This window comes from Cervus elaphus, chromosome 19, assembly GCF_910594005.1.
Source record: "Cervus elaphus chromosome 19, mCerEla1.1, whole genome shotgun sequence".
NCBI classification, from domain to species: Eukaryota; Metazoa; Chordata; class Mammalia; order Artiodactyla; family Cervidae; genus Cervus; species Cervus elaphus.
Genome location: NC_057833.1, coordinates 51,303,355 through 51,331,173, shown reverse-complemented (window position 1 = coordinate 51,331,173; position 27,819 = coordinate 51,303,355). Strand labels below are relative to the sequence as shown.

Here is a 27,819-nt window from a genome sequence, read left to right as displayed (position 1 = left end):
AGTGGAGGGAGCCCAGACCCTCTGCCAGGGAGGGAGGTTGGGATAAGCTGGCAAGACAGGCCCCTCACTCCAGGGTGGCATGAAGGAGGAAGGGGGCGGTTCTTCAGGCATAAAACACTGCTTTGTAGAGCTAGTCAGCATTCATTCCCTCCGCTCCTTCTCCTGTGAGCCTTGGTCTCTCTGTGGTCAACTCAGTGTCCTGGTCATGCCCCATGGGGCTGAAGTTTGCCTGAGTGAAAGGAGGGGTCTAGAGACAAGCCCCTGGATTCTGGGCAGAGGAGGGGGCCTAAAGGGGCCTCTGCTTACCTATCCTCAGCTTCTTGCCAGCTTTGGAAGAAATGAGGAAAAAGGCAAGAAATGTCTATTGTGGAACACAGTAAAACCCTGTGACAAACTGCCTCACTACAGCACACATTCTGATATAGTGTGATGGGCAGGTGGCTCCCAGACTCCCGGAGTTCACAGCCTGCTGGCGGCATGGGCTTACTCTGTTCATTCTGTTAACTTCGCATTAATGAGACCTCACATTTTAGATCCACCTACACTGTTACAATAGGGTTTCTACTGTACACATCAAGGCCTCTTATCCCAAACTCAAGAAACCAAAACTATTAGATTCTGAACTGACTTCTATCTTTCTGTTCCACCCGGCCATGCTCCGTGACCTCCCTGTCCCCTGTCTGCAGCACCACGTGTGTGGGGAGACAACTGGCATCATCCTTCCTTTCATTCCACTGCAGACCCCATTACATCATATCTGGCCCAGAGCCACAGCAGCTCGCACTGGCCAACCATCTGCCCTGCGACAATGCTACTCGCCACTGTCTGCTTGATCTTTGTAAAACACCTATTCACACTGCCCATCACTCTACTCCCCTGCTCAAAGACCACTTCAGTGCCCCCAGTCACAGAATTCAAGTCAAAATCCTCCCTTGGCATTCTTAGCTGGCCTCAATTCACTTTCCAGTCCCACTCCTCTCCTGCACCAACCTCCTCTCAAGGCCAAACAATCAGTCAAATTCAGGATCAGTCATGTGTGGAAGGCCACTTTGTGCCTGGGGCTGGGTGTGGCTCCCCTAGTGGAGTATAGAAAATACTGGCACACTGGGTTTACCTTCAAGGATTTACATCCCCTTAAAGAACAGGGTACATGTGAAAAGTTTTATAATGACACAAGAGTTAAAGAAGAAGACAAGATATGAGGGAAACACCACGATTCATTGCCAAGCAGTGCTGTCTGTATTCAATGTCACAGATCCTGAGACTCCAGAGAGCCCAGGAGGCTGATGGCCCCTAAATGCATTTGCAGAGATAAAAAAAAGAACTAGGACACTAGTTACCAATGATGACTCACTTGCTGGACTAGGCACTTCGTGAGCATTATTCCCAATCCTTACAGTTTGTTTGCCAAAATTAAATTGCATGTGTGTTAAGTCACTTCAGTCGTGTCTGACTCTTTGCAACCTTATGGACATAAGATGGGTCCTTGACCTGCAGGAATAGTTATCCTGCAGGAGGTGTGTTTGGTGCTTGAACTCCGGACAATACACTCTTACATACTTTATCCAACTGATTCTCCAGTACCTCCTGGAGCTGTTATTTTATATATGTTAGAGGCGGGAAAACTGTATGTCTGAAGATTATCTGTTCAGCTGTTATGGCCTAAAATGTATCTCCCCAAATTCATGCATTCAAGTCCTATCCCCTGATATCTCAGTGTGTGTTAGTTGCTTCAGTCATGTCTAAATCTTCGCAACCCAATGGACTGTATCTTGTCAGACTCCTCTTTACATGGGAGTCTCCAGGCATGAATACTGGAGTGGAAAATTAAATTGCTTCATCACAATTTCCCCCTATATTCCTACTGAGAAAGCCAAAGTTCAAAAGGTTCAGTAACTTGCTCAACATCATACAGCTGGTATAGCTGATGATGGAACCCCAGGTGTATCCAATTCCACCACTCAAGCCCCTTGCATTATACCCCAGTCTCTGCCCACACATCAGTCAGATTAACATCAAGGCTCTTCTCCCCAACCAGAGCCCTGAGAGAAAGGAGTGTGTTCCAGGCCTGTTTCATCTGGCCTCCCTCTTCTCACACTGACAGCCGCAAAGATCTCTGAGCGTGGGAGGGCTTAGCATGTTTGGTGCTTTGCTGATGGAGCCCTGCATTAGGGCTGAGGGAAGTTTGGGTGTTTGCCACTGCCTTCCACTCCCAGCCCACCCCCAGCCCCACCCCCTGTCAACCCATGACCTTCCAGCCTCCTCCCCAGCCCTCCAGGCCCATCCTCAGATCCTAGCATCCTCCACCGGGACTGGAAAACAACCACTGGCAGCAGGCATGCCATTTGTCTCCCAAATCTTGAGAACAGATGGGCACAGCCAGAAGGTCCCTGTGTTGCAAAGGCCACAGGAGCCCATGGAGCCTTGGCTATACCAGCTGCAGGCAATTTTTTATTATCTCCATAATGGCGGGGGGGGGGGGGGGGGGGGGTGCAGCTCAGGGTAGCCTCCAGTGGTTAGGAGTCTGAGATACATCTGTGTTTGGCTTTGGGACAGGTTTTGTTTCCCCCGTAAATGCCAGTGTCATTGTTGTCAAATTTGTGGATCCACTAGAAGCTAAGGTTTGCAGAACTGATGGCGGAAGCAGCTGGAATGTCCGGTCTGCAAGTGGCTCCTCACCTCCAGCCCATCCACACCAGATCTCTCTGCCTCTTCTAAGTGGGGAAGTTACAGGAGCAAGCTTGAGGAGCATAGCCTCCCATCTGCCCTCGCATCTGGGTAATAAGCGCTGTGGTTTCAAAGATAAAGGCCCCTCTCTGAACTGAAGAGACTGAGAGTAAATCGGCTGGAGATGGCTGCCAGGCCCTCACTGTGGGCTTGACAACAGGGCCACCTTGTGCTCAACACATCCTTCCCCTAGGGAGAGTGACACGTGGTTTGGGCAGATTATCCCAACCATCCTTCACAAAAACCCTACAGAGATTTATGAGGAGGAAACCACGGCTCAGAGAAGTTAAGTGACTTGTCCAAAGGCACACAATCCGTGACTGCGCCAGGATGCCACCCCAGGGCGACCTTGACTCCGAAGCTCCATCTGTTGGATCTCCAGTTCCCAGTTCCCAGAGACCGGCGTTGGGAATCCGGCCCTCCAGCCCGCCCGCCGTGGCGCGGCGCCCACTCACCCCTGACTGCGGTAGGCGGCGCACCTCTCCAGCGGGACTCGCAGCACGCCATCGCTCAGCCCCACGAAGAGCGCGCGGGCGCTGTGCACGATGCGCAGGCTGCGCAGTGGCTCCCGGCGCCCAGGGGGCAGCACGTGCAGCTCCTCTAGGTAGCAACCGCGGAGGCTGCGGCTCGTCGTGGACAGCGCCTTCAGGATGGTGCCCGACTCTGGAGGGGCCAGATCAGGGGTGGCCTTGAACCTCAGGGTGGCCCCGGAACCTCGCAGCCCAGTCGCCCACCCCTCCAGCCCCTCCCACGCGGAGCGCAGGCGGGGCGGGGCGGCCTCACCCGTGCCGATGTAGAGCACGTGGTAGAGCGTGTCCTTGGCCTGCACGAGGTCCACCACGAGGTGTGAGAAGCGCACGCTGTCTTGGGTGACGCAAGGCTCGGGTGTCACCGGCTGCACGGCCTCGCTCATCAGGAACAGGCGCTGTGCGTCCTGCAGGCTGCGCTCCGTCAGGTTCTCGTTGGGGCCCACCTCCGGCAGGGTGCCGCACTGCGGCGGGGAGCCGGGTCACGCGTGCCCAGCCGCCGGGCTGCCATGATCCCGGGTCCCCTCCTTCTTCCTCACTGCCCCGTCTCTGATTCTCCAATCCCTGCTCCCCACCCCCAACATCCCCGCTAAGGGCCCTCTTCCAGGAAGATACCTCATCTTTGGGAACTTAGGGACAGTGAAGCTGGGAGAATGGGGGAAGAGGGACCTACCAGGGGTGGAGAGGGGAGGGAGATGAAAAGGGGGCTTGATTATCCAAAAGGTGATCTTACCAGTGTGGATAACAAGTGTCCTGTTATTTCATGCTGTCGCTGTCGGTGCCCCTCCCCCACGTGGGGCCAAGCCCTGCCTTCCCTCTCCCATGTCCCTCTCATCTCAAGGTTCTTGCCTTCTAAACCAAAGCTGGAAGGCAACTGTCATTTACTGAGCATGTCAGGTGCATATCATTCTATGGACCCCGGTCAGGTGCATGTCAACCCTCCAGCGCATCTAGGAGGCTGGTGGTATTATCCCGATGTGCCAGATCAGGGTAAAGGACTCAAGGAGGTTGAGTGACTTGCCCAAGGTCACACAGAGAGGGGGCTAGGTCTGGGCCAGGACTGTATGACCGGAAAGCCTGAGGTCTTTCCCCGCTCCGTTCTGTCCCCTGGACAGGAAGTTGGATGGATGTGAAAGTCAACCATCTGTATTTTTCTTTGTCCTGTGGCTCTTCCTGCTTCTTCATCACACACTGGGGATGCTCATACCACCACGTCTAGGCTCTGACCAGTCCTGGTACTCAGAGACCTTCTGGGCATCACTACCCATGCTGGGTAGACTGAGAGCAAACTTCTGGCCAGACAGCTTGTGAGTGTGCCCCCCACCCCCGGTCCCCTATACTGAGGAGGGCTGAGGTCCGACCTCCCTCCCTCTCAGGAGGTGACGGGTCACACTTGGAGATGGCTCAGAGCAGGCCCCCTTGCTCTGCATCCCATCCACTCTTCCTTTCTTGCTCCACAGTCTTGAGGTGACCACCTTCTTAGGGAACCCCTGCAGACCCCACAGATGGGCACAGACCAGCAGGAACACATTTGGCGGTTACACTGAGTAACTGGGCATCAGCTTGTGGCTGATAGTCTGGGGGAGGGTGGTATGTGATGGGAGGGAAAGGGGAGGAGAAGCTGTACCTGGAAATTGGGGATGGGGTTGGCGATGGGGAGCCAGGCGGCCCTGGGGTTCTCCTGGTAGCGAAACGGGCCACTGAAAGCCTGAGAGATGGCAGTGAGATTGAAGGCGCAGACAGCAGACGCGGCGATGCTGTTTCTGAAAGGCAAGAGATGGCGGGATGCTGCCTTCTCTGGAGGCCTCGGCACCCTCCCCTAAATCCAACCTCCAGCTGTCAAGTCAGTGTGGCACAGCTCCAAGGTTTACTAAGCACCTATGATGAGTCTGGGGCCTTCTGTATCACGGGGATCTCACAGAAGGAGGAGACATGGTCCTTACACTCTGGAAACCCTCCAGGAAAGAAGGACCCATGGATGAGAAAAACTGGTGGATCCTTCTGTGCTTCTCTTCCCCTTCCTTTATTCAGTGGGAGGGCAAATAAAGTCAATGGTTTGCGAACATTTTAGTTCATGGTCCACCATTAAGAAATACATTTTATATGACAACTCAGTATGACACACACATACTATAGACATACACATTTGCAATGCATTTTCATGAAACAATGTATCACTAAATACATTATACTGTGATATTTTTTCCAGTCAATTCTGTTCTATTATTTTATTAAAAAAATAAACCAACAACAACCTGGTTAACCAATGTTCTATGCTGCAGCTCAACACCTGCAGCCAGAGGACCTCTCAGATCCCTTTCAGTCATGGAAACAAATGTTTCTCTGAGTCTGATGTGGACAGTTTGGAGAGAGGCTACCACTACACCAAATGTTACCAAGTTGTTCTCTGCACTTAGTCCCTCTCCCAAATATGTGCCTTTCACTCCCCCTCTGCCTGGTCGCAGTCCCCACTCTCTTTCAGGACACCACACTGTCCCTGCAGCATGTCCAGTTTCCTGTAATCCATCCTGCACGCGGCAACTAGAGTGACTTGCCAAATGCACATCTGAGCTAGCCTTTGTCCTGCTTCAAACCCTCCAATAACTTCTTACCCTTAGGATAAAGATCAAAATCCTTAAAGGCCCTCCCATCTATAATCCTCCTATGCCTGCCCTTCAGCCAACTCTCGTGTCTTTCTCCTCCTCACCCACCAGGTTCCTGCTACACAGGTCTCCTCTTAGTTCTTCAAGCAATTTTTCCCACCTCCAAAGTTTGTGCATATTGTTCCCTCAGGCTGGAATGCTCCTGTCCCTTAGTTAATTCCCAGTCATCCTGTAGATATCACTTCCTACAGGAAGCCTTCCCTAATCATCACCGCTCCATAGTGATCATAGCTTCTATGCACACTGCCCTTTCCCTATGTAGATTTTCTTGCAGTTAAAACTGGGCATTTAATAATGACCCTCTCGAGAAAGTAAGCTCCTTATGGGCAGAGTCAGGTCTGCTCTTGCTCACTGGCGTGTCTCCCACTCTCACCTCCATTTGATAAGAACCAGGGACATGAAGAAGGCACACAATACATAAACAATTTGCAGTTTATACTAACATTGCTATTTTCCCTTGATGCCTTTCCAGTGACTCCTGCCCTTTGCTCACAGCTGCCTACCTTCTACTGCTGACAGTGGACTGGTCACTAAGTCCCAGCTGTCAGCTCCCAGCTCACAGCACATGGCTGTGTCGCATGTCTGTGCCCTAGCTTGGATGGCTTCTCTGCTCCAGTTTCCCTGCTTCCCCCTCCCCCTGTCCATCCCCTAGACCATCCATTCTGTGGCTAATCTGGCTCTCATCCATTGCTGCTAGCTGGGCCCTAGGTAAGCAAACACCACTCTCTGCTTCCTATGTTTCTGATGTCCTTACTGAGAACTCCCCTCAGCATGCTGGACAGCAAATTCATTTCTTGGTCTTTGCTGCCCATTCAGCATTCTCTGTACAAAAGTCACCTGAATGGATCAGCCTGTACACAGAAGGAGGCAGTGGAGGACAGACTCATGATCTCAGTGGGGGGTTACCCTTCTAATTCCCAGCCTGTGTTTTCCAGGGCAGTCAGGATTGTGACAAGACTCTGCTGATTAGGTTTAGTGGGATCCTGGAGTCCTGAAGTTGGAAGGGTGGAGTCTCTGAGCGTCTCCTGTGGGCATCTGGAGGACCCTCCCAGGGCTGTCACCCCCTCATCAAAGGCAGCCTGCTACACTTTCATCCCCAGCAAGGTCTTTCATGGAGTCACAATCTAGTTCCTTTTATTTTCCTCACATCTGGCCTAGGCCTGCCCGTCACAGCAACCCAGAACAAGTGCTCACCTCTCTAGAGGCAGCAAGCCACAAAATCCTCAAAGGACCCAGGGCAGAAGGCACGGCCATCCCCATTTTACAGAAAGAGAAATGAGGACAGGGACTTGCCCGAGGCCACCAGGCTGTGAAGGCAGGTCAGAGCCGGTCCCTGACATCCAGGGGAGGGTAGCGGGGGAAGGCAGGGACTCACACGTTGGTGGTGAAGACCCCGTAGATGAGGTCCTGCTCGGGCAGGTGGAAGGCACTCTGCAGCTCGTTGTAGTAGAAGGGGACCTCGCCCGGGCGGGAGCAATTGAGCCGGGCCTTCATGAACGTGGTCCAAGTGTCCTCCAGCAGGAAGCGGCCCCCCACATCGTTCTTGCACACGCGGGCCACACGAGAGTATACAGTGCGTCCACAGTCGTGCTCCACAGCGTTCTCCCGCAGGAAGAAGTATGCAAATAGCCCGATATCATAGGCTGCAACAAAGTTTGGCTCTGGGGACAGAAGAGGAACAAGAGGTGGGTCAGGCCACGAGGGAGGAAGAAGACAGAGTTGGGAGCACTAGACCACTTCCATTTCCTTAGATGGGCATCCTACACCCCCCGCGAGCTTGGTGACCTGGGGGCACTAACCCTGTTCCCACCCCCAACAGAAAGTGCAGTTACAATGATAGTTAACATGTATGACTGAGCACTCACTTGTGCACCAGACACCGCTATAAGTACTTTATATGGATTAGCCCACTGGATCCTCTTAACAAGCTATGAGGTACATACTATGATTGTCCCCATATTACAGATGAGATCATTGTGGTCTCAAGTATTTGCTCAAGAGAAGTCAAGTATTTGCTCAAGGTCACATAGCTCATTAGTGGAGAATCAGGGATTCAACTCCAAAGGGCAAGAAACTCCTAATACCATCCCCCAATCTCTTCTTTCTTGTAACCTTTCCTCCTCATCAATTCCTAACTCTCTCCCTTCATAGTCTGCCCTCCATCTGCTCTGGGTCCTCAGGACATCAGTGATTTCATCCAGAGTCCATCTCTGACTTGCTGTGGTCCTTGGGCAAGGGTCTGCCCTACTCTGGTTGGGCAGGAAGGAAACTGATGGGGGTCAAGGTGGGCTGGCTGGGTTAGAACCAGGGGAGCCCTAGGGCTGGGTCTCCTTACCATTAAGCCACTTGGAGTTATACTGGGCGGTGCGAAGTGGTGGCCGGCTGCCCAGGCTGCGATAGATAGCGGGGTCCCGACCTGAGAAGTCAATGACCGTGGCAGCATAGAGCTCCCCCTGGGAGGAGATGACGGCCGTGGAGTTGTGGCGCGGGTCATAGGGGCAGCGGGCCACACCGTTGATCTTCTCCACCGTCCGGCTGAGGTTCCCCACCTGGGGACAATGGGGAGATGGGGCTATTTTCCTGAGGCCCTGGGGCTGTCTGTTCTTTCCCCGGAGTTTTGCTTTCTCCTGGGTCCCTGGTGTCTCTGGACCCCTCCTTCCCTCCACCTCCTTCTCATCGCCCCCCTCTGAGGGAGCAGTCATCATGGAGGGCAGAGGCTGTTCCCAGAGTTAGGACCCCCCAAGGTGAGGTTGAATTTTGATGAACAATGAATAATTTTTAGCATAAGTATATCCCAAATCTTGCGTGGGACATACTTATACTAAAATAATGTCTGTTTTTAATTTGAAATGCGAATCTAATTGGGCATCCTTTTTGTTTTGGTTTACGTGCTGAACTGGCAGCTCCATCCTGAGGCTGTGTGCCTGAGTGAGAGAACCTCTGTCTGCCCGACCCCAGGCAGCCCCCACCTGTCTGCTGGAGCACACTGGAGAAAAGGCATTGGTCCCACACATGAACACTTTCCGGCCAGTGACAATCAGGACTCGCACGTAGTTCTGACATTCCTCCTGAAGCAAGAAATGAGAAGCAATAGAGGGACAAGCTCTCCAACTGTGGAGCCAGGTGTCTTTCCCTCACTCCACTGTGCCACAGATATTCGAGAGCATTGCTCTGCCCCAGATGCACCCCACTCCAAAGTTGGGGTAGCATCTGTGACTGTCACCCTCCCCGATCCCTCCCTCCCAGTCTAGCTCTCTGCCTCCCCACCCACTCAGATGCTCAGGCTGCCTTCTTGACTTCACCAGGAGCCCCTGGCTCCTCCAGGCTGGGCCTCCCACACAGCGGCCCTCTGTCCCCAGCACCGTGGGCCTCCCGCCAGCTCCAAGTCAGGCCCCTGCCTACCAAGGCCACCTACCTCGGTCTTCCCTTTGCTTTGGCAGGAGCGGCGCGTGTCCTCATTGGAGGCCCACTCTGTGGCCTGTGGGAGGAGCACACAGACATCACACGGCTGTGTCACTCACAGCCAGGGCAGGCAGTGGCCCGGCTGGAGAAGACAGAGCGCTGGGAGACGGCCAGCCACGGCCTGCAGGGTAAGGTTCCTCTCACAACATCCTTGCGGGCCCAGCAGGGCTGCCAGACCTCGTTACCCGGAGACATCCTCTCAGCCTAACACCCTCCACACCTGCTCGGGTCGAGGAGACCTGGAGTAACAACCCCTTCATCCCCCATCGTCCCCATATGGCTCTGGGCTGGGGCCTCCCCTGCCCTTCCTCCCCCAGGTCAGCTGGGGAGATGTGAGTGGCCAAGGAGGACCCTCAGTCCCACCCCAGGCCCTGAGTAGGAGACAGGAAACATGCCTCAGTTGTGTGCCAGATGCTCCTTAAATGAATGGGAGGCAGAGAGGGTGGAAAGGCTAGACCTGCCAACTGCAACCCTGCCTCTATGACTTGCTGCTGGGATGTGGGAGACAGAGACTGGAACCCGCATTCCTGGTTCAAAAGCTATGTGTGCTTTTTCCCTCTTTATCTCACTGTCTCAAGGACCCAGGACTTTCCCTTTTTCACTTGCTACCCTCGGTCCTCCTCTGTGCAGGCAGCTTCCTTGTTTCCCTGTAGCATCACTCATGCTCTATTGTGGAATGATGTTTGGGGGACACAGCTTCACTTCGGGGACCCAGAGGACATTTGGTGTTCTTAAGTGCCCTTGGCATGACAACAGAGCTGTCCCCACCCAGAAAGCCTCCTTCCCCTGCATCTACTCTGCCTGTACATCCTGAGACCCCTCCCAGCCACCGAAGAGCAACTGGGGAGGAAAGACACCCTTCACATCCAGGCAACGTCAGCCCCGGAGTATGGTCCATTACATATTTCTGGGTCACATGTATAAACGTGAACTGCCTACCTGTCCTGGGAGAGGGAGCCCTGAGCAAGCAGCTCCTCCATCCAAACGAGAAAAAAAAAAAAAACACCCACCTGCTTTTTATTTCTAACAGAAGCCTGCTAGGCTTGCGGTCACTGTCTACTGAATTCCTAGGGCCTGGGATGTGCAACTGTGAAGAAAGCTGAGCATTGAAAAATTGATGCTTTTGAACTGTGGTGTTGGAGAAGACTTTCGAGAGTCCCTTGGACTGCAAGGATATCCAACCAGTCCATTCTAAAGGAGATCAGTCCTGGGTGTTCATTGGAAGGACTGATGCTGAAGCTGAAACTCCAATACTTTGGCCACCTCATGCAAAGAGATGACTCATTGGAAAAGACCCTGATGCTGGGAGGGACTGGGGGCAGGAGGGGAAGGGGACGACAGAGGATGAGATGGCTGGATGGTATCACCGACTCGATGGACATGAATTTGAGTAAACTCCACTCCGGGAGTTGGTGATAGACAGGGAGGCCTGGCATGCTGCGATTCATGGGGTTGCAAAGAGTCGGATACGACCAAGCAACTGAACTGAACTGAACTGAGGATGTGGGAGGGGAAGGGGTGGCAGGAGCTAGAGTGGCAGAGCTGTTCTCTGCTGTCCAAAGTTGCAGCCCCAGTGCCCCTGGGCAGAGGGAGAGCCGACTTCGGCAGACCCCAGATTTGGGAGCTGGGTGGCAAGTTTGGTTGCGGTCCCATCAGACCGATGACCAGACTGGGCTCATCCTGCCATGCCATGCCTGGAGCTCAGGCCTCTGTTCCCAGACTTTCCTTGGAGAAAGGCAAATCTCCCTGGCATCTGGACACAGAGTCGTGGGCTTCACCTGGACAGGAATAAGGGAGCCATTGTCATACTCAGCACCTATCAGCTCCCAAACTGAGCCTGATGTGAAAGGAAAAAGGGACATAAGCAAACTCAGGGCCTCTAGGGGCAGAAAAGCGCAAAGACCCACATACACTGCAGATGTCCAGGCCTAAAACTCTGGACAGTGGGACTGTGCTGCAGGGGGACAGTGTGGACAAAGGGGCTCCACTGGGGCCTTGGGGTCCCTGAGCACAGGGGCACTTTAAAGGGGTCAACTTTTTTTCTAAGGGGATGGGAATCCCACTGTGAGGGTTGGGGGCTCATGGGAGATAGGTGTGTACAATCGAAAGGTGTTAGACAAAGTCACACGGAGCTGAGCACTGGGACAGGCACTTGATACACCTCTCTCTTCATTTTACAGGTGAGGAAAATGAAGCTCAGAAAGATTGAACAGTTTTCCCAAGGTCACAAAGCTGGTAAGCAACAAACGCAAGATGCAAACCCAGACAACGGACACTGGAACTAAGCTCTCTCTGTTACATCTTGCAGCCTCTCACTGTGAGTAGGTTTCTCAAACCAAAAGTTAGAACATATGGCCTGAAAAGAATATGTATATTTATAATGATTACAGCACAGAACCGGCTTGAGTCATTTTATTTATTTTTATTTTATTTCAAAAATTATTTTTATCAAAGTAATGATGCACAGAGTTGAAAAAGTTAAATAGTATGAAAAAATAATTTAAAAGACTCCAGCAACAACTCCTCTCACACACCAATCCCATTTCCCAAGGACAATTATTTTAGACTTTTATTTTTCTATATAAAGAAAGATGAGTGTCGAAGAATTGATGCTTTTGAACTGTGGTGCTAGAGAAGACTCTTGAGAGTCCCTTGGACTGCAAGGAGATCCAACCAGTCCATCCTAAAGGAAATCATTCCTGAATATTCATTGGAAGGATTGATATTGAAGCTGAAACTCCAATACTTTGGCCACCTGATGCAAAGAGCTGACTCATCTGAAAAGACCCTGATGCTGGGAAAGATTGAAGGCAGGAGGAGAAGGGGACGACAGAGGATGAGGTGGTTGGATGGCATTACCAACTCAATGGGCATGAATTTGAGTAAACTCCACTCCGGGATTTGGTGATGGACAGGGAGGCCTGGCGTGCTGCAGTCCATGGGATCGCAAGGAGTCAGACACGACTGAGAGACTGAACTGAACTGAACTGATTTTTCTATACATGTTTTTAAAAATCCAATTTCTCAAAAATATGTATCAATCTCAGACTTCGTCTTCTGACCTCCTATTATGGAGGTGAAAATTTTTTTCTACTTACCCATCTCCATTCTCCCCCTCCCCTCTTCCTATCCTCCCATTATAATTATGTAATATAAATTATTTAATATTTTAATATATTATTTAACTCTTTAAAATCAACACTGTTATTTATATCATTGTGAAAATTATTCACTGGTACCAACTAGAACCCCAGATTTGACTGAATGTAAGACACCATTGATTGTAATATGAATCACTAAGAAAGAAAACATGTTGGCAAATTCCTTTATTACTTAAATTTTTAATGTAAGCTTATTGGAAGTGTTTTTACTTAGATATATATTTAATCATATATTAGTTTTATGCATACAGAAAGAAAACTGTAAGCAAAATTTATTAAGTATTTTTAAACCTTCTTTGAATTCAGAGTGTTCATCTCTTCTGAGTCACTTTTCTATTCCATCATCAGTGCTCATTTTTTGTTGTTTTGTTTGCTTGTTTTAGACCATCGTTTTGTGAACTGCCCAGGAAGCCAGTGATGCAGCAATTCTTCAAGAATATTTCTCTTTGGTTTCCAGAATTTTCTTTCAAGTTATTGCCCGCACTTGACAGGTTGGATGCTGGTGCTTTCTTGATCTTATCAGCAGGTGTCCACAGAAGGTTTCTGACAAACCAAGACTCACAGTCCCTCCTCATGTGATCCTTAAATGGTTTGAGAACTGAAATGTCAGTGGCTTGCTGTTGCTGGTTGAGCATACCAGGAGTAATGAACAAGTTCAGGCCTGTACAGTTAGAGACAACTCCATCAAGACTGCAGTCTGCCAACGGTGACTATAAAATGCCTTTGATAGAAAGCCGTGGCCTGATTTCAGACTCAGTAAAATGTGAAAACATATGCCTCTGAGAATCAGTGAAATATGCCTATTCTGACAAGGTTTCCATTCTTGACCAACTTTTTGTTTCTCCTGGGCTGAGTAGGTGTCTTGATTTTCTTCATTGGCTTGTTTTGTAATGTACCTATTACTGAATTTCCCCAAATGTCCAACATTCTCTCTCAATATTATTTGCTAACTGTACACACAAATGGTTCAGATAACCTGTTAGTTCCCATTGTCTTTCTCCTGCCCCAACCTCCTGCCTCCTGCCCCAGGATGGACTGGTCCTCCTGTTTGGCTGTTAACCTGGGACTTACCTCCTCTCCTCTCCTGTTTGCTGAATCCCATGTTTCCCTCTTTCTTGAATTATTGGCTTATTTTGGTAGAACACATCTTCAGTATCTTCCTATGAAAAGGAACATGGTAGATCAATTTTTAAAAATTCTTGCATGTCTGATTCATTCTATCTTCATACTTGATTGATTGTTTTGGTACAGAATTCTAAGGTGAAAATAATTTTCACTCAGAATTTTAAAGACATTTATTTCTCCATTGTCTTCTAGATTCCAGTGTTGCTATTGAGAAATCTGGTGTAATTCTTAGTCCCCATCTTTTGTAGTGACCTTTTTCTCTTTCACTTTAGAAAAGAATGCTAGAAACTTTTAGAATCATCTTTTTGATAACAGTATACTGAAATTCACACTGATGTGCCTTAGTGCAGGTCTCTTTTAGGAACTCAGTCAACCCTTTCAATGTGAAGACTCATCCTCTGTTTTGGCAAATTTTCTTATGTTATTTCATCCTTAATGTCTTCCTTATCTTTTCCTCTGTTCTCTTTTTAGTAATGCTTATTAATCCAATCCACTGTTCGCCCTTGTACACTGATCCTCTAGTTTTCTGTTATTTATTTCTCTCCTCCTTTTCATTTCTTGTTTTTTGTTGTTGTTCTAATTTCTGAAAGATTTTTCTTCAACTTTGTCTTCTAATCCTTCAATTTTTATTTGTCCAATCACTCCTTAAATTTTCATTTTTTGTTTAATGTTTTATAAACAAAATAATTTTATATCTCAGAAAACTCTAGTTTTTAAAATTAATTTCAAAAGTGTTTTCTTGTATTTCTTGCATTATCCCTGTTTCTTACAGCTTCCTTCATTCTGTTTGCTTGTTTGTTTTTATCTTTCTCCTTGACTTTGGAGGCCTTCCTCAAATGTCAGGTGAGTTTGGCTATTTATATTTAAAAATAAATCACTAACCATTTCCCACTGAAAGGAATCAAGTTTTCTTGGAGAAACAGCTAATTCCAGATCTAGGATAGGAAATGTACAAGGTGAGCCTAGAATATCACTTCATACTAATATGAAAGCAATAAAAAACCACTAGGGTCATAGTGTCATAGGAGTCAACTTGAAGAGGCTCCTTACTGGCAAAAGATGGGATAGTCATGAGAGACACCTGCAATAGGTTGAAACATCCACAATGTTTAAAGCCATGAGTCTGTAGTAAAAACAGTAACAAAATAATAAAATTACTAATCATCATTGACAGATACTACAAAGCCTGTTCCTTATTTGAAAACTGGTGAATAAAGACAGAGTATCAAACATTTATCTTGTCTTTCTGTACGGCTGTATCATCAGGTAATCAAGCAGTACATAGGAAGTTTTTCCTTGTAAAGGTAGTCTGGCTAATGCATTGTAACCTAAAGAATTAATATATCTAGGTAACAAGCATCAATGACTGTGAACATTAAAAAAAATACAGAGAAAATCAGATACTATGCACCTCCTAAAAAAATACACACTAACATCTCTGAAGCAATCTTGCCAGAATCTAAATTGGATAAAGTCTTCAGATCTAAGAATCAACTTACAGAGGGTATAGGGAACAGAGGAACATGTTAAATTATACCACTTGGACTACAGTCAGCAAAATCCAGATTGTGGGAAACTCTATAGGGCAAATGACTGGTTTCTTCAATAAATAAACTGCACAAAAATATAAAAAGGAGAAATATTGTTCTAGTTTCATACCCCATTGGTGAGATTTCACCTTTCCTGGAGTCTCCAGATTTGAAGACTCACTAGTTGGGTCTTTAAAGAAAGAGTCTTAGTTTTCCTTTCTTGAAGTAAGGTGAAGTGAAGGTTGCTCAGTCATGTCTGACTCTTTGTGACCCTAATGGACTATACAGTCCATGGAATTCTCTAGGCCAGAATACTAGAGTGGGTAGCCTTTTCCTCCTCCAGGGTTCCTTTATTGGGGAGGGGTAAAATGGAGGAAGGTATTACTGTGTGGGATGGGACAGGAGATGTAGGTTCTAGCTTCTCAATTTAGATAATTTCAACCATGTCCCCCTTTTAGACTTGTACCTCATCCTCACATTCCACAATACCCAACAGCCCAGTTTCTGAGGCATTCTGGGGAGTCATCTTACTTCTCTGCTGTATCTCCCTTTATAAACTGTTCTGCTCCACTACATCAGTTATGATTTGCTCCATCCACTTTCTACCTCCCCAGAATGCATTTAATCTTTTCTCTACTGACATCTCTTTTGTTCTCTCTGTCATTGCAGATCTGTATCTTTTTAAATTTCTCATTGTCCTTTTAGTGGAATTTTGTGAAGGAGTGGAAATAAGATGTGTATAATCAATCGACCACACAGAATACTTTAAACTAGGAATTCCAGGATAGCAATCTCTGGTAAAGAGAAACTGCATGATTTTCTGCTATGGGAGAAAGCAGTCAAGAGAGCCAGGAACTGAATAATCTTATAGATTCAACAATTCCCCTGGACACCAGAGACAATGGCTGAAAATGAAAACGTCTGAGCGTTAAGTCCACCACTCAGCAGAGTTTAGACTTCAAACAACTCTGGAGCTGCCAGCCTACTTTGGACAATGTGCAGATAACTAGAAAAGAGCTCAGAATCAGCCTCACCATCTGCCCAGGCACAAACAAAGCCCCATATGTGTCCTGATGCTTATGTACATCACAGTCCTCATTTCTGCACTTGCAGGACATGTGGCAGCCCAAGACCATAAATCCATAGCAATTAGGCCTCCAGCCACGTCATCCCCCGGAACTGCTCTGGCACAGGTGGCTCATGGTCTCCTGATTGACAAATCCAAGTAAGCTTACCATTCAGCAGCCCCCTGACACTGTTGACTACTGGCCACCTTTTCTTTCCCACAGCCAGCTTATTAAGTTACACTGAAAGATAACAATCACTGGTGAGCTGATTTGATTTCCCCTCCCCTTCTGCAAGCACAGGAGTGCACACACACATAAGCACATGCACACACATACACACTGCACACACATACCCTCCCATCTCTGCTGCCACCTGCATCTCTCCAATCTTGCTGCTTGGAGAATTGGGAAGGAAGCTCAGTTTTTCTATTTTTTTGAGGAACAGTAGTTTACACAAATTGTTTAATAGGGGTTAGGTACTTAGAAGTCCTTTTAATGGACACTAGTTTGCATAAACAGTTTGCATTTAGATTTTTCTTTAAGGGATGTTAATTATTTAAACTATCAATAAAACACTGCCGTTTAAGTTTGGTTAAATCATATCCTGGGGCCACGTGGGAGGAGCAGTTGGCTGTAAAGGAGAGTTACAACCTTGCGCATACCCCAGGCAGTAAAGACAGTCAAGGAAGCTGCACTGGGGAGAGAGGAGGCCTTGGCCCTGCCTCATCCTATCAGGAAAGTGGTATAGCTCATTTTTGGCCCTTAATTGTGAGCCACTTATGATAGCAGATGCTGAATATAAAAAGGGACCCAAAGCCCCAGGTAGGGCAATGGAGGAGCACTCAATGAAGTCCAGCTTTTATGGTCATAAGGGATGGCTTTCTCATCAGAGAAAAGGAGACCAGAGGCTGTGGTCTACCTCCAGCCTAGTCAAGGTGATGCTGGACGGCCCCCTCCAGCTTGTCTGTTGTTCCCTCCTCTTTGTGGCCAGGTGGGTCCCCCTATGGTGGAGAGGTGAGGATGTGAACAGGAAATGCATTTATTTATCTCCTAGGTTCTATTTACAAAGAATCCGACCTGAACTCCTGGGTTCGGGCCCCTAAGATACACCCTGGGAAGGCGGTAAAACCAGTTCCTGGTGCACTTGTGGCTGGTGTGCAGGGCCCTTCAGAAAAGCCCCTGAGGCCCAGTCCCTGCCTCAAGCATAGTGATGGGGCTGGCAGAAGATACCTTCCATGGTGAGACCAGATTCACTCAGAGATGAATGAACCAAACATCAGACCTCAGCATCAAGCTAGAAAGTCCTAACATCTGGTAGGGTAGGGGACCCAGGACCTGCTGGTCAGCTGTCAAGGACACCTGGGGAAGCCAAACCAGTTGGGCAACATCTATAAAAAGGGTGTTCTTAACATCCTAGAGCAGTGCTTCCTAAATCTGGCTGCACATAGGAATCATCTGGGAGCCTTTAAAAATCCCAGTGCCCAGCCGTACCCTGGAACAGAATTTCTGAGGATAGGATCCAGGCATCAGTGCTTTTTGAAAGCTCCCCCAGTGATTCTAGTGGGCACCCAAGAGAAAACCAGTGTCTAGAGTCAGGCTAGCTCCAGTCAACTCCTGGTTTATGCTACTCAGCTCTGCAACCAGAAGCCTAGATGACACCACTGTGGTCCAAGCCTCTGCTAAGCCCCCCAGGGTTGTCTCCTTCCCAACTCCAGGGGTCACCTTCACACAGAAGACAACATGCCCAGTCCTCTCTGGAGCTGTGTGATGCTGTGACTCTGTAGGTGTCTGCCACCCGAAGATCAATTCCTGTCTTCTCTCCATCCCCACTCTGCTGCCTTAATTCAATTCTCCCCATCAATCACCTTACTGCAGTTTCTCCTAACTAGCTCCTCCACTAATCCATTCTCTGCATGGACCAGGTGATTGGAACACTAAACATAATCATATCACTTTTCTGCTTAAACCTTTATACCTTCAAAATAAAATATGGATCCTTTTGAAGACCCTCTGTGGTGCAGCCTCTCTCATCCTGGGCCTCATCTCCCATCATTATCGCACACCCACCCTGTCATCCTCCCATACTGCCCCACTCCATGCTTCATGCTACTTCACATCTCTGTGTCTCCTCCTTAGCTATCTGGCCAACCTCCATTCTTCTAGCTCCAGCCCAAAGGCAGCTTTCTGGGAAGACTTTTCAGACCCTGCTGAGCTGAGGGTTCCTTGTGCCTCTGGGCTACCACTGCACCCAGCATGCACCTCTTCCTACGTGCCTCCCACAGCACTGTCATTATTTCTGTGCATCTGTTTACCTTTCCTCAGTTGGCTCCCAGAAGACCTTCATTTGCAGACCATGGGAACTTAATAAAAAGCCAACTGCCTGGGCTCAGGGAAGGACCCCTGGAGCTGCTCCCTCCCACCCACTTTGGACCATCTCTGCACTGGCTTCCCCTAGACCCTGGCCTGTGGGGCTCGGCATCTTGGCTTCATTTTCCATGAAAGCCACTTGGACCCTAGGCTTTGGCTGGGCTCCTTTGACTGACCATGCTGGCAGGCTGTGGGATGCTGCCTCTAGGCATTCACTCTACCTTGCTCCAGCCCAGGCCCCAGGAATATATCCCATCCAGTAAAGGGAATCATGTATAACTTATATGCTTGCTTCTTGAGGCAAGGACTGAGCTTTTTACCTTTGGATCTCAAATACTAGGACTGCACCCAGTTTTTAGTAGTTATTCAGTAAATGTTTATTAATGTTTATTATAAATAGATAAATGGCATTTCTTTTCCATTTTCTCTAGTTCTTCTTGGGCTCTCCCTCCTGATGGTCACTTTTTTTTTTCTTGCTCCCTTATGCTTCCTCTGTGGCTACCAGCTGCAGTGGCCCTGGGGGTCTAGAACAGTTTCTAGAAGAAACTAGACCAGAATATCACACTAGCTCACCAAGGAGTTCTCCCCTTCTCCCACTTCCCTTTGTAGTGAAACCCTGTACTAAATAGCCTCATATACTAACAACCATTCTCTAATTAGATTTTGTGTATCACTCATCATCTTTTTTTCTGGCTATACTGTGAGCCCTAGAGGACAGGGATCAGTGTGTCTATAGCCCCTCTGCCTCCAGCTCACTTGTGATACTCAGTAAGCACTCAATGAACGCCCCATCACTGGAGACTAGCAAGCCTCCCCTGGACACGGGAACTGAGGCTCTCAGATGAAAAGATGGCCTTCCTTTCTCTAGAATGTTCAGCCTCTGCAGAGATGATTTGGCATCTGTTTCTCAATCTGGGATAAATGTTCTGGATCAAGGAGTCCCATTAAAATGCCTCCCAAAGCACTTAGGGAATTATGCTTGGGGAGTCCTTCTTGGCAGCAGATAATAAATCAATCACAGCTCAGTGAAAATGCTAAGCTAGAATGGGATTACTCAGGCCAAGCTAAGAGGGACACCCTTCCCCTCAAGACCCAAACACAGGGATCTTCCTGTAGATTTAGGCTCTGCATTTATAATGACCAGCCGTTCCAGCTTGTCCAGTACTGAACTGCTTCTAGTGGAAGTCCTGCATCCTGGAGCCCCTCAGCCCCCGGCTCCTGTTCTCACAATGCAGGAGCCCTGTGTGTGCCCCTATGTTTACGTGGCCGCGACCCCCACTCCCAAATACCTTCCCAGCTGTCATCCCGACAGCTAGGGTGAGTCCACAGCCGCTGACAAAAGCACAGGGTTCCTGTTTTCAACCCTAGGGGCTGAATTCTGAATCTCGCTCCTTGTGCTGCCCTGGCCCCAGCCCCCAAACACAAGGAAAATTTCAGGGAAGGGAAGCAAATGTACCTGAAGGAGGGAGACATTGGCAAGGCTGAGTCTGAAGAGGTAGTTCCTGTGAAAACAGAAACAGAGGCCATAAGTCAGGCTGGCTCTACAGGCAGGTCCCCAGGAAGCGGCTTTCTGGCTCCTGCCTCCGGGTGCCAGGACTGGGTGTCAGGACTAGGTGCCAACTGCAGAGGGCCGATGGTGGGCCAGCCCCAGGGAGAGCTTTACCTTCATTAGCTCATTTAATCTGCACAGCCATCCCGGGAGCAGAGAGAAAACGCCATGTTACGGATGAGCAGACAGCTGGGGTAAATGGACCAAGTCAGAGAGACAGTATGAGGAAGAGGTGGGATAGAAACCCAGACTCATGTGCCCCTGGAGACCCACAGGCACTGTGAGTGGACCTGGAGGGTGGCAGGACCCCCAGGTCAGAGAACCACATGGAAGTGAATACGGGCTCACAGAGTAGACCCTGCAGCAGGGACAGAGACCCTGCTGCAGAGACAGGGAGAATTCCACTTGCTGGGGGCCTCCTGAGGGCCTCAGTGTCCGCATCTGTAAAATGGAGAAGCTAACGCCTGTCTTCCTTATTTCATAAGACCCATGGAGACAGGAATGATGTGATGCATGTTAAAAGGCTTTATTAATGTGAAACAGATATAAAGTTTTGATTTTCCCTAAGAATTTTCTTTCCTTCTTTTATCTTCTTTTGGCTGTTCTTCTTTTGGTTCCTGAAGTTTTTGGAATAACTACTTTAGAAAGTTCTGGCCTACCTAAGTTGTGCTGAGAAATGAGAGGAAAGGTTGTGGAGTGGGCCAGAAACAGAGGGAAGGGACCCTGCTGAATGGATCCAAGGGCCTGAAGGAGATACCTCTGGCTCCAAGCCCAGGACCTACTCGGCTGCTTTGCTGTCCTGGAGGGCCTGGCCATGGGACCTTGGCTTCAGGCCTCCGACATCCCTCCCCAGGCCTCTCCCCTGCACCCCCCACCCCCCCACCCCCGCCGCCCAGGCTGGGGACAGATGGACTCCAGCTTATGGCTCTGCCCCCGCAGTCTGTTCAGGTAACACAGACATCTGCTCACAGCTTTAAAAAATTAAGGGAAACACTGCATCACTTTATTCATTTTTATCCCATCAAAAATCATTTATCACAACTGGAAGTTTGTTCTTCTGGGAGATGAGAACAGAGAGAAATCTCTATAGCCTGACCCACCCTAAACCCTTTACGGAACAAGGCGGGGTGTAAATGAATAAAAAATTTCTCTACCCTGAATTCCAGAGACCCAGGGTGTCCTACAGAGAAGTGGGAAATTGTCAGGCAAAAGAGAAGGAGGAAGGAAAGATGATCCTAGAAAAAGGGCTCTCTGCAGGCATAACCAGGCCAAGGTAAGGGGGACGGAGCGGACCAGGGAGGACAGTGTGAGCACAGGCAGGCAGCTTCACCCTCCCAGCTTTCTGGTCCATACAGTGGGGATCATCACAGAACCTACTGCCTGGGGTTATTTATTGTGAAGATTAGATGATTTATTACATGTTTCACATATCTTACGGGCTTCCCTGGTGGCTCAGATGGTAAAGAATCTGCCTGCAATGCAGGAGACCTGGGTTTGATCCCTGGGTCAGGAAGATCTTCTGGAGAAGGGCATGGCAACCCACTCTAGTATTCATGCCTGGAAAATCCCATGGACAGAAAAGCCTGGTGGGCTACAGTCCATGGGGTTGCAAAGAGTCAGACACGACCAAGCAACTAACACTTTCACTTAGATATTCTACCACATACTTGATACATAAAATAGTGCCTGAGACATGCCGGGTAAGGAATGAATGGCAGTTTTCAAAATGTTTCCACAAGGTTCAGAGCAAAGGCATCAGGATTTATTTATTTATTTGTTTATTTAAGGTCTAGTTGATTTACAATATTATAGTAGTTTCAGGGGTATGACTTAGTGATTCAGTATTTTTATAGATTATACACCATTTAAAATATTGGCTTTATTTCCCTGCACTGTACAATATATCCTTGTAGCCTATTTATTCTATACATGGTAGTTTCTCTTAATCCCCTACTCCTATCTCACTACCACCACCCCTGCCTTTTTCCCTCTCCTCACTGGTAGCCACTAGTTTGTTCTCTATATCTGTGAGTCTGTTTCTGTTTTCCTATATTCATTCATTTGTTTTATTTTTAGATTGAAAATATAAATGATAACATTCGGTGTTTGTCCTTCTCTGTTTCACTTATTTCAAAGGCATCAGGATTCTAAAAGCTACATATGTAAAACTGGTGCACCCTGAATCAGGTGGGAAAATTGCATTAATGCCAGCTTCCTGACTGCAGCGTTGTACTATGGTTAGGCAAACTGTTACCACTGGGGAAAACTGGGTGAAGGGTATAAGGATGGGATCTCTCTGTATTATTTCTTAGAACTGCAAGTAAATCTACCATTGCATGCATGCTAAGTTGCTTTAGTCGTATCTGATTCTTTGAGATCCCATGAACTGTAGCCCTCCAGGCTCTGCTATTCCTGGGATTCTCCAGGCAAGCATACTGGAGTGGATTGCCATTCCCTCCTCCAGGGGATCTTCTTGACTCAGGGATCAAACCCACATCTACTGAGGCTCCTGCATTGCAGGTGGATTCTTTACCACTGAGCCACCTAGGAAGCCCAAATCTACCATTATCCTCAAATAAAAAGTAAAACAATGACTCTCTTTGCTAGGGAAATAAGGTCCATACTCTTAGATACTTGTACATGTAGAGATTACCTCAGAGAGGACACACAAACTCACACACAGCATGCCTCCAGTGAGGGGTCCTACCTAGTGTATTGGGGGGAGGTGGCTCTGTTTTTCCCTTTTGTACCTTCTGAATGTTATATTGTAACATATCTGATACAAAATAATAATTTCAAAATAAAACAATAAAATGCACTCAACCCTAGCTTCTTCTTTTTTTATTAATATATTTCTTATTGATGGATAATTGCTTTACAAACCGTAGCTTCTTAATAGCCCTGTCATGTCGGCAGCCCAGAGACTGTAACCCAGACTTTACAGATGAGGAAACTGAGGCTCACAGGTCAAGGTCACCCAGGACAAGAACACAGCTCATCTGGTCCAGAGCTCTGTCCTCCTTTTCATATGACAAATGAAGGGGTGGGGCCACTCAGGAGAGCCCCAAAGTCAAGGCTGGTCAGCTACAGAGTGCAACCTTGAGGTGTCCAACCCCTTGGCTGTCCTCCCCTGCCCCAGACCTGCTCAATCAGAACTCCCAGAGCAGAGAGCTTCTGAGAAACACCAGTGCAGTTGGAGGTGGTAACATAGGTTGGCAGAAAGCCTCAAACCCTGAGGTTAGGGGGCCTGGATTCCAACCCCAGACTCTGTTGTTATCTTGCTATGTGATCTCGGGAAGGTCACCTTCCCCTCTTGGGCCTCTGCTTCCTCTTATTTAAACTGAGGGCAACTGGATTAGGTCTGTGATTCTCAAACCTCAGTGTGCACCAGGCCCAGCTGGAGGGCGTGCTTACACACAGGCTGCTGGGCCCCACCTCCAGAGTTTCTGACTCATCAGGTAGGGTCCGAGAATTTGCATTCTAACAAGTTCCCCAGTGGTGCTGCTGCTGGACCTATTGGAACAGACCATCTCTAAGCTGCCTTACCAGCCAGAGCTGGTGGTCTATATTTTGTGAGATTTCTCTCCTCCTAGTCCATTCTGCAAAGTTTCCATAAGTCCTTCAAGAATGTATTATCCCTAAATACTGGACCTGGGCCTTGGGGCTAACTGATATGGCAACCGGGAGGTCCTTCATAAAAGCACACGGCCCATGTCCCGTGTCCCAGGTGCAGGCAGCCAGCCGGCCAGCAGGGGGCACCTTCTCTGCGTGGCGCTCCCAGGGAGGACACCAGGGAGGTTCTGGCACGATGGCTGGGATGCCGGCTAGGAGGTTGACAGCAGGCATTCCTGCCCTCAATAACTGCCAGACCCTGGGGAATGCAGCTTGCTGAGATGTGGCCGTTACTTCCTTGTCACTCCCTCAATGCTTCCTTTGCTGGGGGACAGGCATTCAGGCACAGAGAGAGTGTCTGGTAGAGGAACAGGGACCCAGGATGAGGGGTTGCCCACAGAGGGTCATCCCAAATAATATTGCCTCTGCTCAATGTGCTTAGAATCCATCCCCCAGCCCTGGCCCCAACACTCCTGTACCTCATTACCTGGCTCCCACGATGAGCTGGTTTCTGGAAGGATCCAGAGCGAGCTGGGAGAAATCTTGGGCTCCAGGGTAGGTGAAGTTAGAGACCCATGGCTTCAGATCTGGGGGAGGGAGAGGCAGTTGTTCAGTTACTGTTGGACTAGGGGCTCCCAGCTGCACCAGCGTTGGACCCAAGAATGGAAGGGCTGCAGTGAAGTGGGGGCACCCTGGAGATCTGGGCTCCACCTGCCCACCTCTGTGAGCAGACAGCTAGGGGACAGGGAGTAGGGGTGTTGTCACTGCTCCTGCTTTGCTCCCTAGCTCAAAGAAGGGCTCCACCCATCCCCTAGCTTCACAAAGAAAACCTGTAACCATCCTTGACTCCTCAAGACCCTCACCAGCCACACCAAACACGCTGACAAATCCTATCCTCTGAAATCCAGCCATCTTGCCCCCTGCACCCTATCCCCCAGGCAGGCTACCGTCATCTCTTATCAACAGCATCCTAACCAGCACACCTTCCACTCCTGCCCCTCCAGCCCATTTCCCACAAGGCAGCCAAGCCATCTTTCTAATATGCAACTCTAGTTGTGTCACTCCCCAGCTTAGAACCCTGTAATAGTGCCCAGTTTCCTCTGGGCAAAGACACAACTCCTGTGACGGCCTTTGGTTTCAGGCCCCACTGTCCTCCCAATGAATGAATGCCTGGCGCATTAGTTATCTAGTCATCCACTGAAAGAATGACGCTTCAGCTTATACATTCCCTCTCAAACCATCTACCCCAGCCACACTCAACCAGGGCACATCTCCAATCTGTCCCACAAGAGCTTGAGAACCTTTGCAATTCTATTATCCCTCAGTGCAACAGCTCCTATTTGTCCCCATCCTCACCCCACCTCCTCCAAGAAGCTTTCTCTGACTCCCCCACACAAGGTGATAGGCTCCCATAGACCTCTACTTGACTGCCATCAAAGCCCCTATCTCACTGGGTGTCTAATCTGATAGTTTGCCCTGGGGGACAAGGAAGATCTTGCTTCTGGGATCTCTAGCCTCTGCCTAGTACCCAGAAGTATTTGACTAAATGTATGAATAATTGTCAACTGTCTTTTGTATAAGAAGACTCAGGTTTTCAGACAAGACTCCACAGAGGTGGAAGAAAGGGAGGATGGGTGGACAGTGCCCATCTCTGTCTCCAAGGAGGATCATCCCAGCCAAGGCCAAAGTCTCTCATGAGGACTGGGTGGGCAGAGGAGACCTTGCAGCCCTCTGGATGGATGGGGCAGTGGTCATGGGAGGGTACATCCAGGGAACAGTGCCCAGATAACATTCCCTCCAAATTGAAGCTCACTTCCCCCATCTGGGCTCACAGCCCCTCCACAGCTTTCTTTCAGCCTCTTCCATATGGATGTGAGGGAACTGGCTGGTGAAGAGAGAATGCTGTGGGCAGAGGAACTTTCACATTGGTAGGGTAAAGATGATGGGGAAATGTGAGGACACCCTGAGCTTTCTTCCTCACAGTATATTAGTAACTGGCTCCCAGAAGGCCCAGGGGAGAGTGCGGGTGTGTGTGTGTGTGTGTGTGTGTGTGTGTGTGTGCGCGTGCGCACAATCCAAGGGAAATAAATCATAGCTCATTATCCCTCCAACTACAGAGTAAAAACAGCCCTTCATTTCTGCATGACAGGCAAACACTTAATCGCTCCCTGGAGAACTAAAGGTTTTGCAAGTTGGATGTTTTTCAGAAAACTGTGATATGCACCATTAAAAAAAAAAAAGGAGAAGAAAGAAATTCTGCAACAAAATGAAGCAGACCCTTTGTGTCTGCCTCTGCCCTCAGCATGGGGCTATAGACTGGCATGAGCCATCATGAAGTTGCAGTGGCATCTGGGCGATCTCAAAATAGGGAGTAGATCTGGAGTCAATTAGCCTGGGTTTTTAGCTGATCTCAGTGCCACTCTCAAAAATCCGGATAGGATATCATAGTACCTTAGAGACTAAGCCAAGGGTCCTCCCCCTCCAGGAAGCCTTCCTGGATTATAACCTCTCCACCCTGATCTTATTTTGTTCTATGTTCTCTCTACACTTCCAGTTCCATTCACATTGTATGTTTTTGTTGCTCTGAATGTGCTCATCTGTTTTCTGGGTGGTGTGTGTGTATGTGAAGGGTTTCCCTGTCCCCAGCATACTGGGTGCTCTCCAATAAGAGCAACAAGTCGCACTTTAATCCCCTTCTTCCCTTCTGACAGGGATATTCCAGATGCTGAACAGAGGAAGAGATGGCATGACTGGTCTGCAACAAACCAGGAGAAACTCCATCTGGAGATGGCTCAGCTCAACCTTCTTTACACCCCTTTCTTAAGGTGAGGGGAGAGGAAGAGGAAACGGGGCAGGAGCCAGGATGACAGTGGGAGGTGGGGTGGAGGAGGAGTCCCTTTCAGTTTCTGACCCTCTTCCTTACCCTGAAGTGACTGACAAGGGCAAGAGGGAAGGAGTGAGGGAGGAGATGCAGCGGGCTCAGCGTGGTGATCCTGGGGGAGCCGTCTTGGGAAGGGAGCCAGCTTCCTCTTATTAAACAGGCAAAGAGGACCAGAGGGAAAGCTGTCGTTAAAACACCAAGCACGTTCTGACCACCGTGTGCAGTGAAGGCTTTGGATGGTGACTTTAAGAGAAAAATGACATTCTCCATGACGCGCCTGTGATTTTAATTATAGTCAATTCAATTACCCACTTTGTGGATTAACCACTGTTAGTGTTAACCCCATACTGGCTTCTCCCTGCCACCTAGAAAGGCCAAGCTGCTGTGAAAAGAATAATATGCAGGCCAGAGAGAAACACAGGTGGGGCCCCTGAAAAGAAACCAACAGGAGAAAATTCAACCTTACAAAACAGAAACACGGCTGTCAGATTCTGCAAGTGGCAGCTCCTCAGGGGGTATTTAGGGGTTATTCACAGATCAGCCAGGTGTCAGGGCAGAGGGAAACTCAGAGCTACAGGGTTAGAAGCTTACTGATCAGTCAGAAGTAAAGTGTAACATCTGAAGGGGTCCCGGAAGCTGGGGCTTGGTGCTGGGCTGGATTATGGCAACTGGAATACGGCATCACCCGGAATAGTCACCTAATAAGAATGGAGTCCCTAGTGTGTGCCCTGCAGAAATAAAGGATGGGGGGTGGGTGGACAAGAGGACCAGCCCTGGCCCAGGACTAACTGCACTGGGGGACCAGAGGGAGTGACATTTAAGGAACAAGAAACAGGAGTACTCAAAGGAAACTCTCCTTGACCTCTGAGGCCCCACAAAGTTCAGCACTGTGCCTAGAGTTAGGTATTGGGTCTAGGGTTGAAGAAAAATGTGGTGAATAGACAGGAAAACTGAAAGTAGTCAGAAAGAGGGAAGGGTTGAATTTCAGGGAGACCAGAAGGCCTGTGGAGGGAAAACAAAGGTGACTCCACTCTCCAGGGCTGTCAGACTAGGATGACAGACCACCTCCCCTCTCCTGGGACTCAGGGAATTCCTGTCACCCCACGTCAACTGTCTGTGTCACTCTACCTCATTCCTTCCTTCTGAAAG

General features: G+C 48.9%; 1 protein-coding gene across 5 annotated transcripts in view; it reads right to left on the bottom strand.

Moving 5' to 3' along the window:
* SEMA5B (semaphorin 5B) overlaps nt 1-27,819 on the bottom strand; it is a 126,688-nt gene that overhangs the window by 9,403 nt on the left and 89,466 nt on the right. For 3 of the 5 annotated variants that reach the window (XM_043873834.1, XM_043873836.1, XM_043873833.1), the window contains exons 3-11: nt 24,277-24,376; nt 20,085-20,130; nt 9,333-9,395; nt 8,887-8,985; nt 8,253-8,466; nt 7,293-7,578; nt 4,882-5,017; nt 3,511-3,718; nt 3,183-3,390 (exon numbers count right to left, since the gene is read on the bottom strand). In XM_043873834.1, coding sequence (XP_043729769.1) covers nt 3,183-3,390; nt 3,511-3,718; nt 4,882-5,017; nt 7,293-7,578; nt 8,253-8,466; nt 8,887-8,985; nt 9,333-9,395; nt 20,085-20,130; nt 24,277-24,376 — 1,360 coding nt within the window. Of the gene's footprint in view, nt 1-3,182; nt 3,391-3,510; nt 3,719-4,881; nt 5,018-7,292; nt 7,579-8,252; nt 8,467-8,886; nt 8,986-9,332; nt 9,396-13,611; nt 13,701-20,084; nt 20,131-24,268; nt 24,377-27,819 lie in introns of those variants that run through there. The other 2 variants (XM_043873835.1, XM_043873837.1) reach the window with 2 other exon arrangements.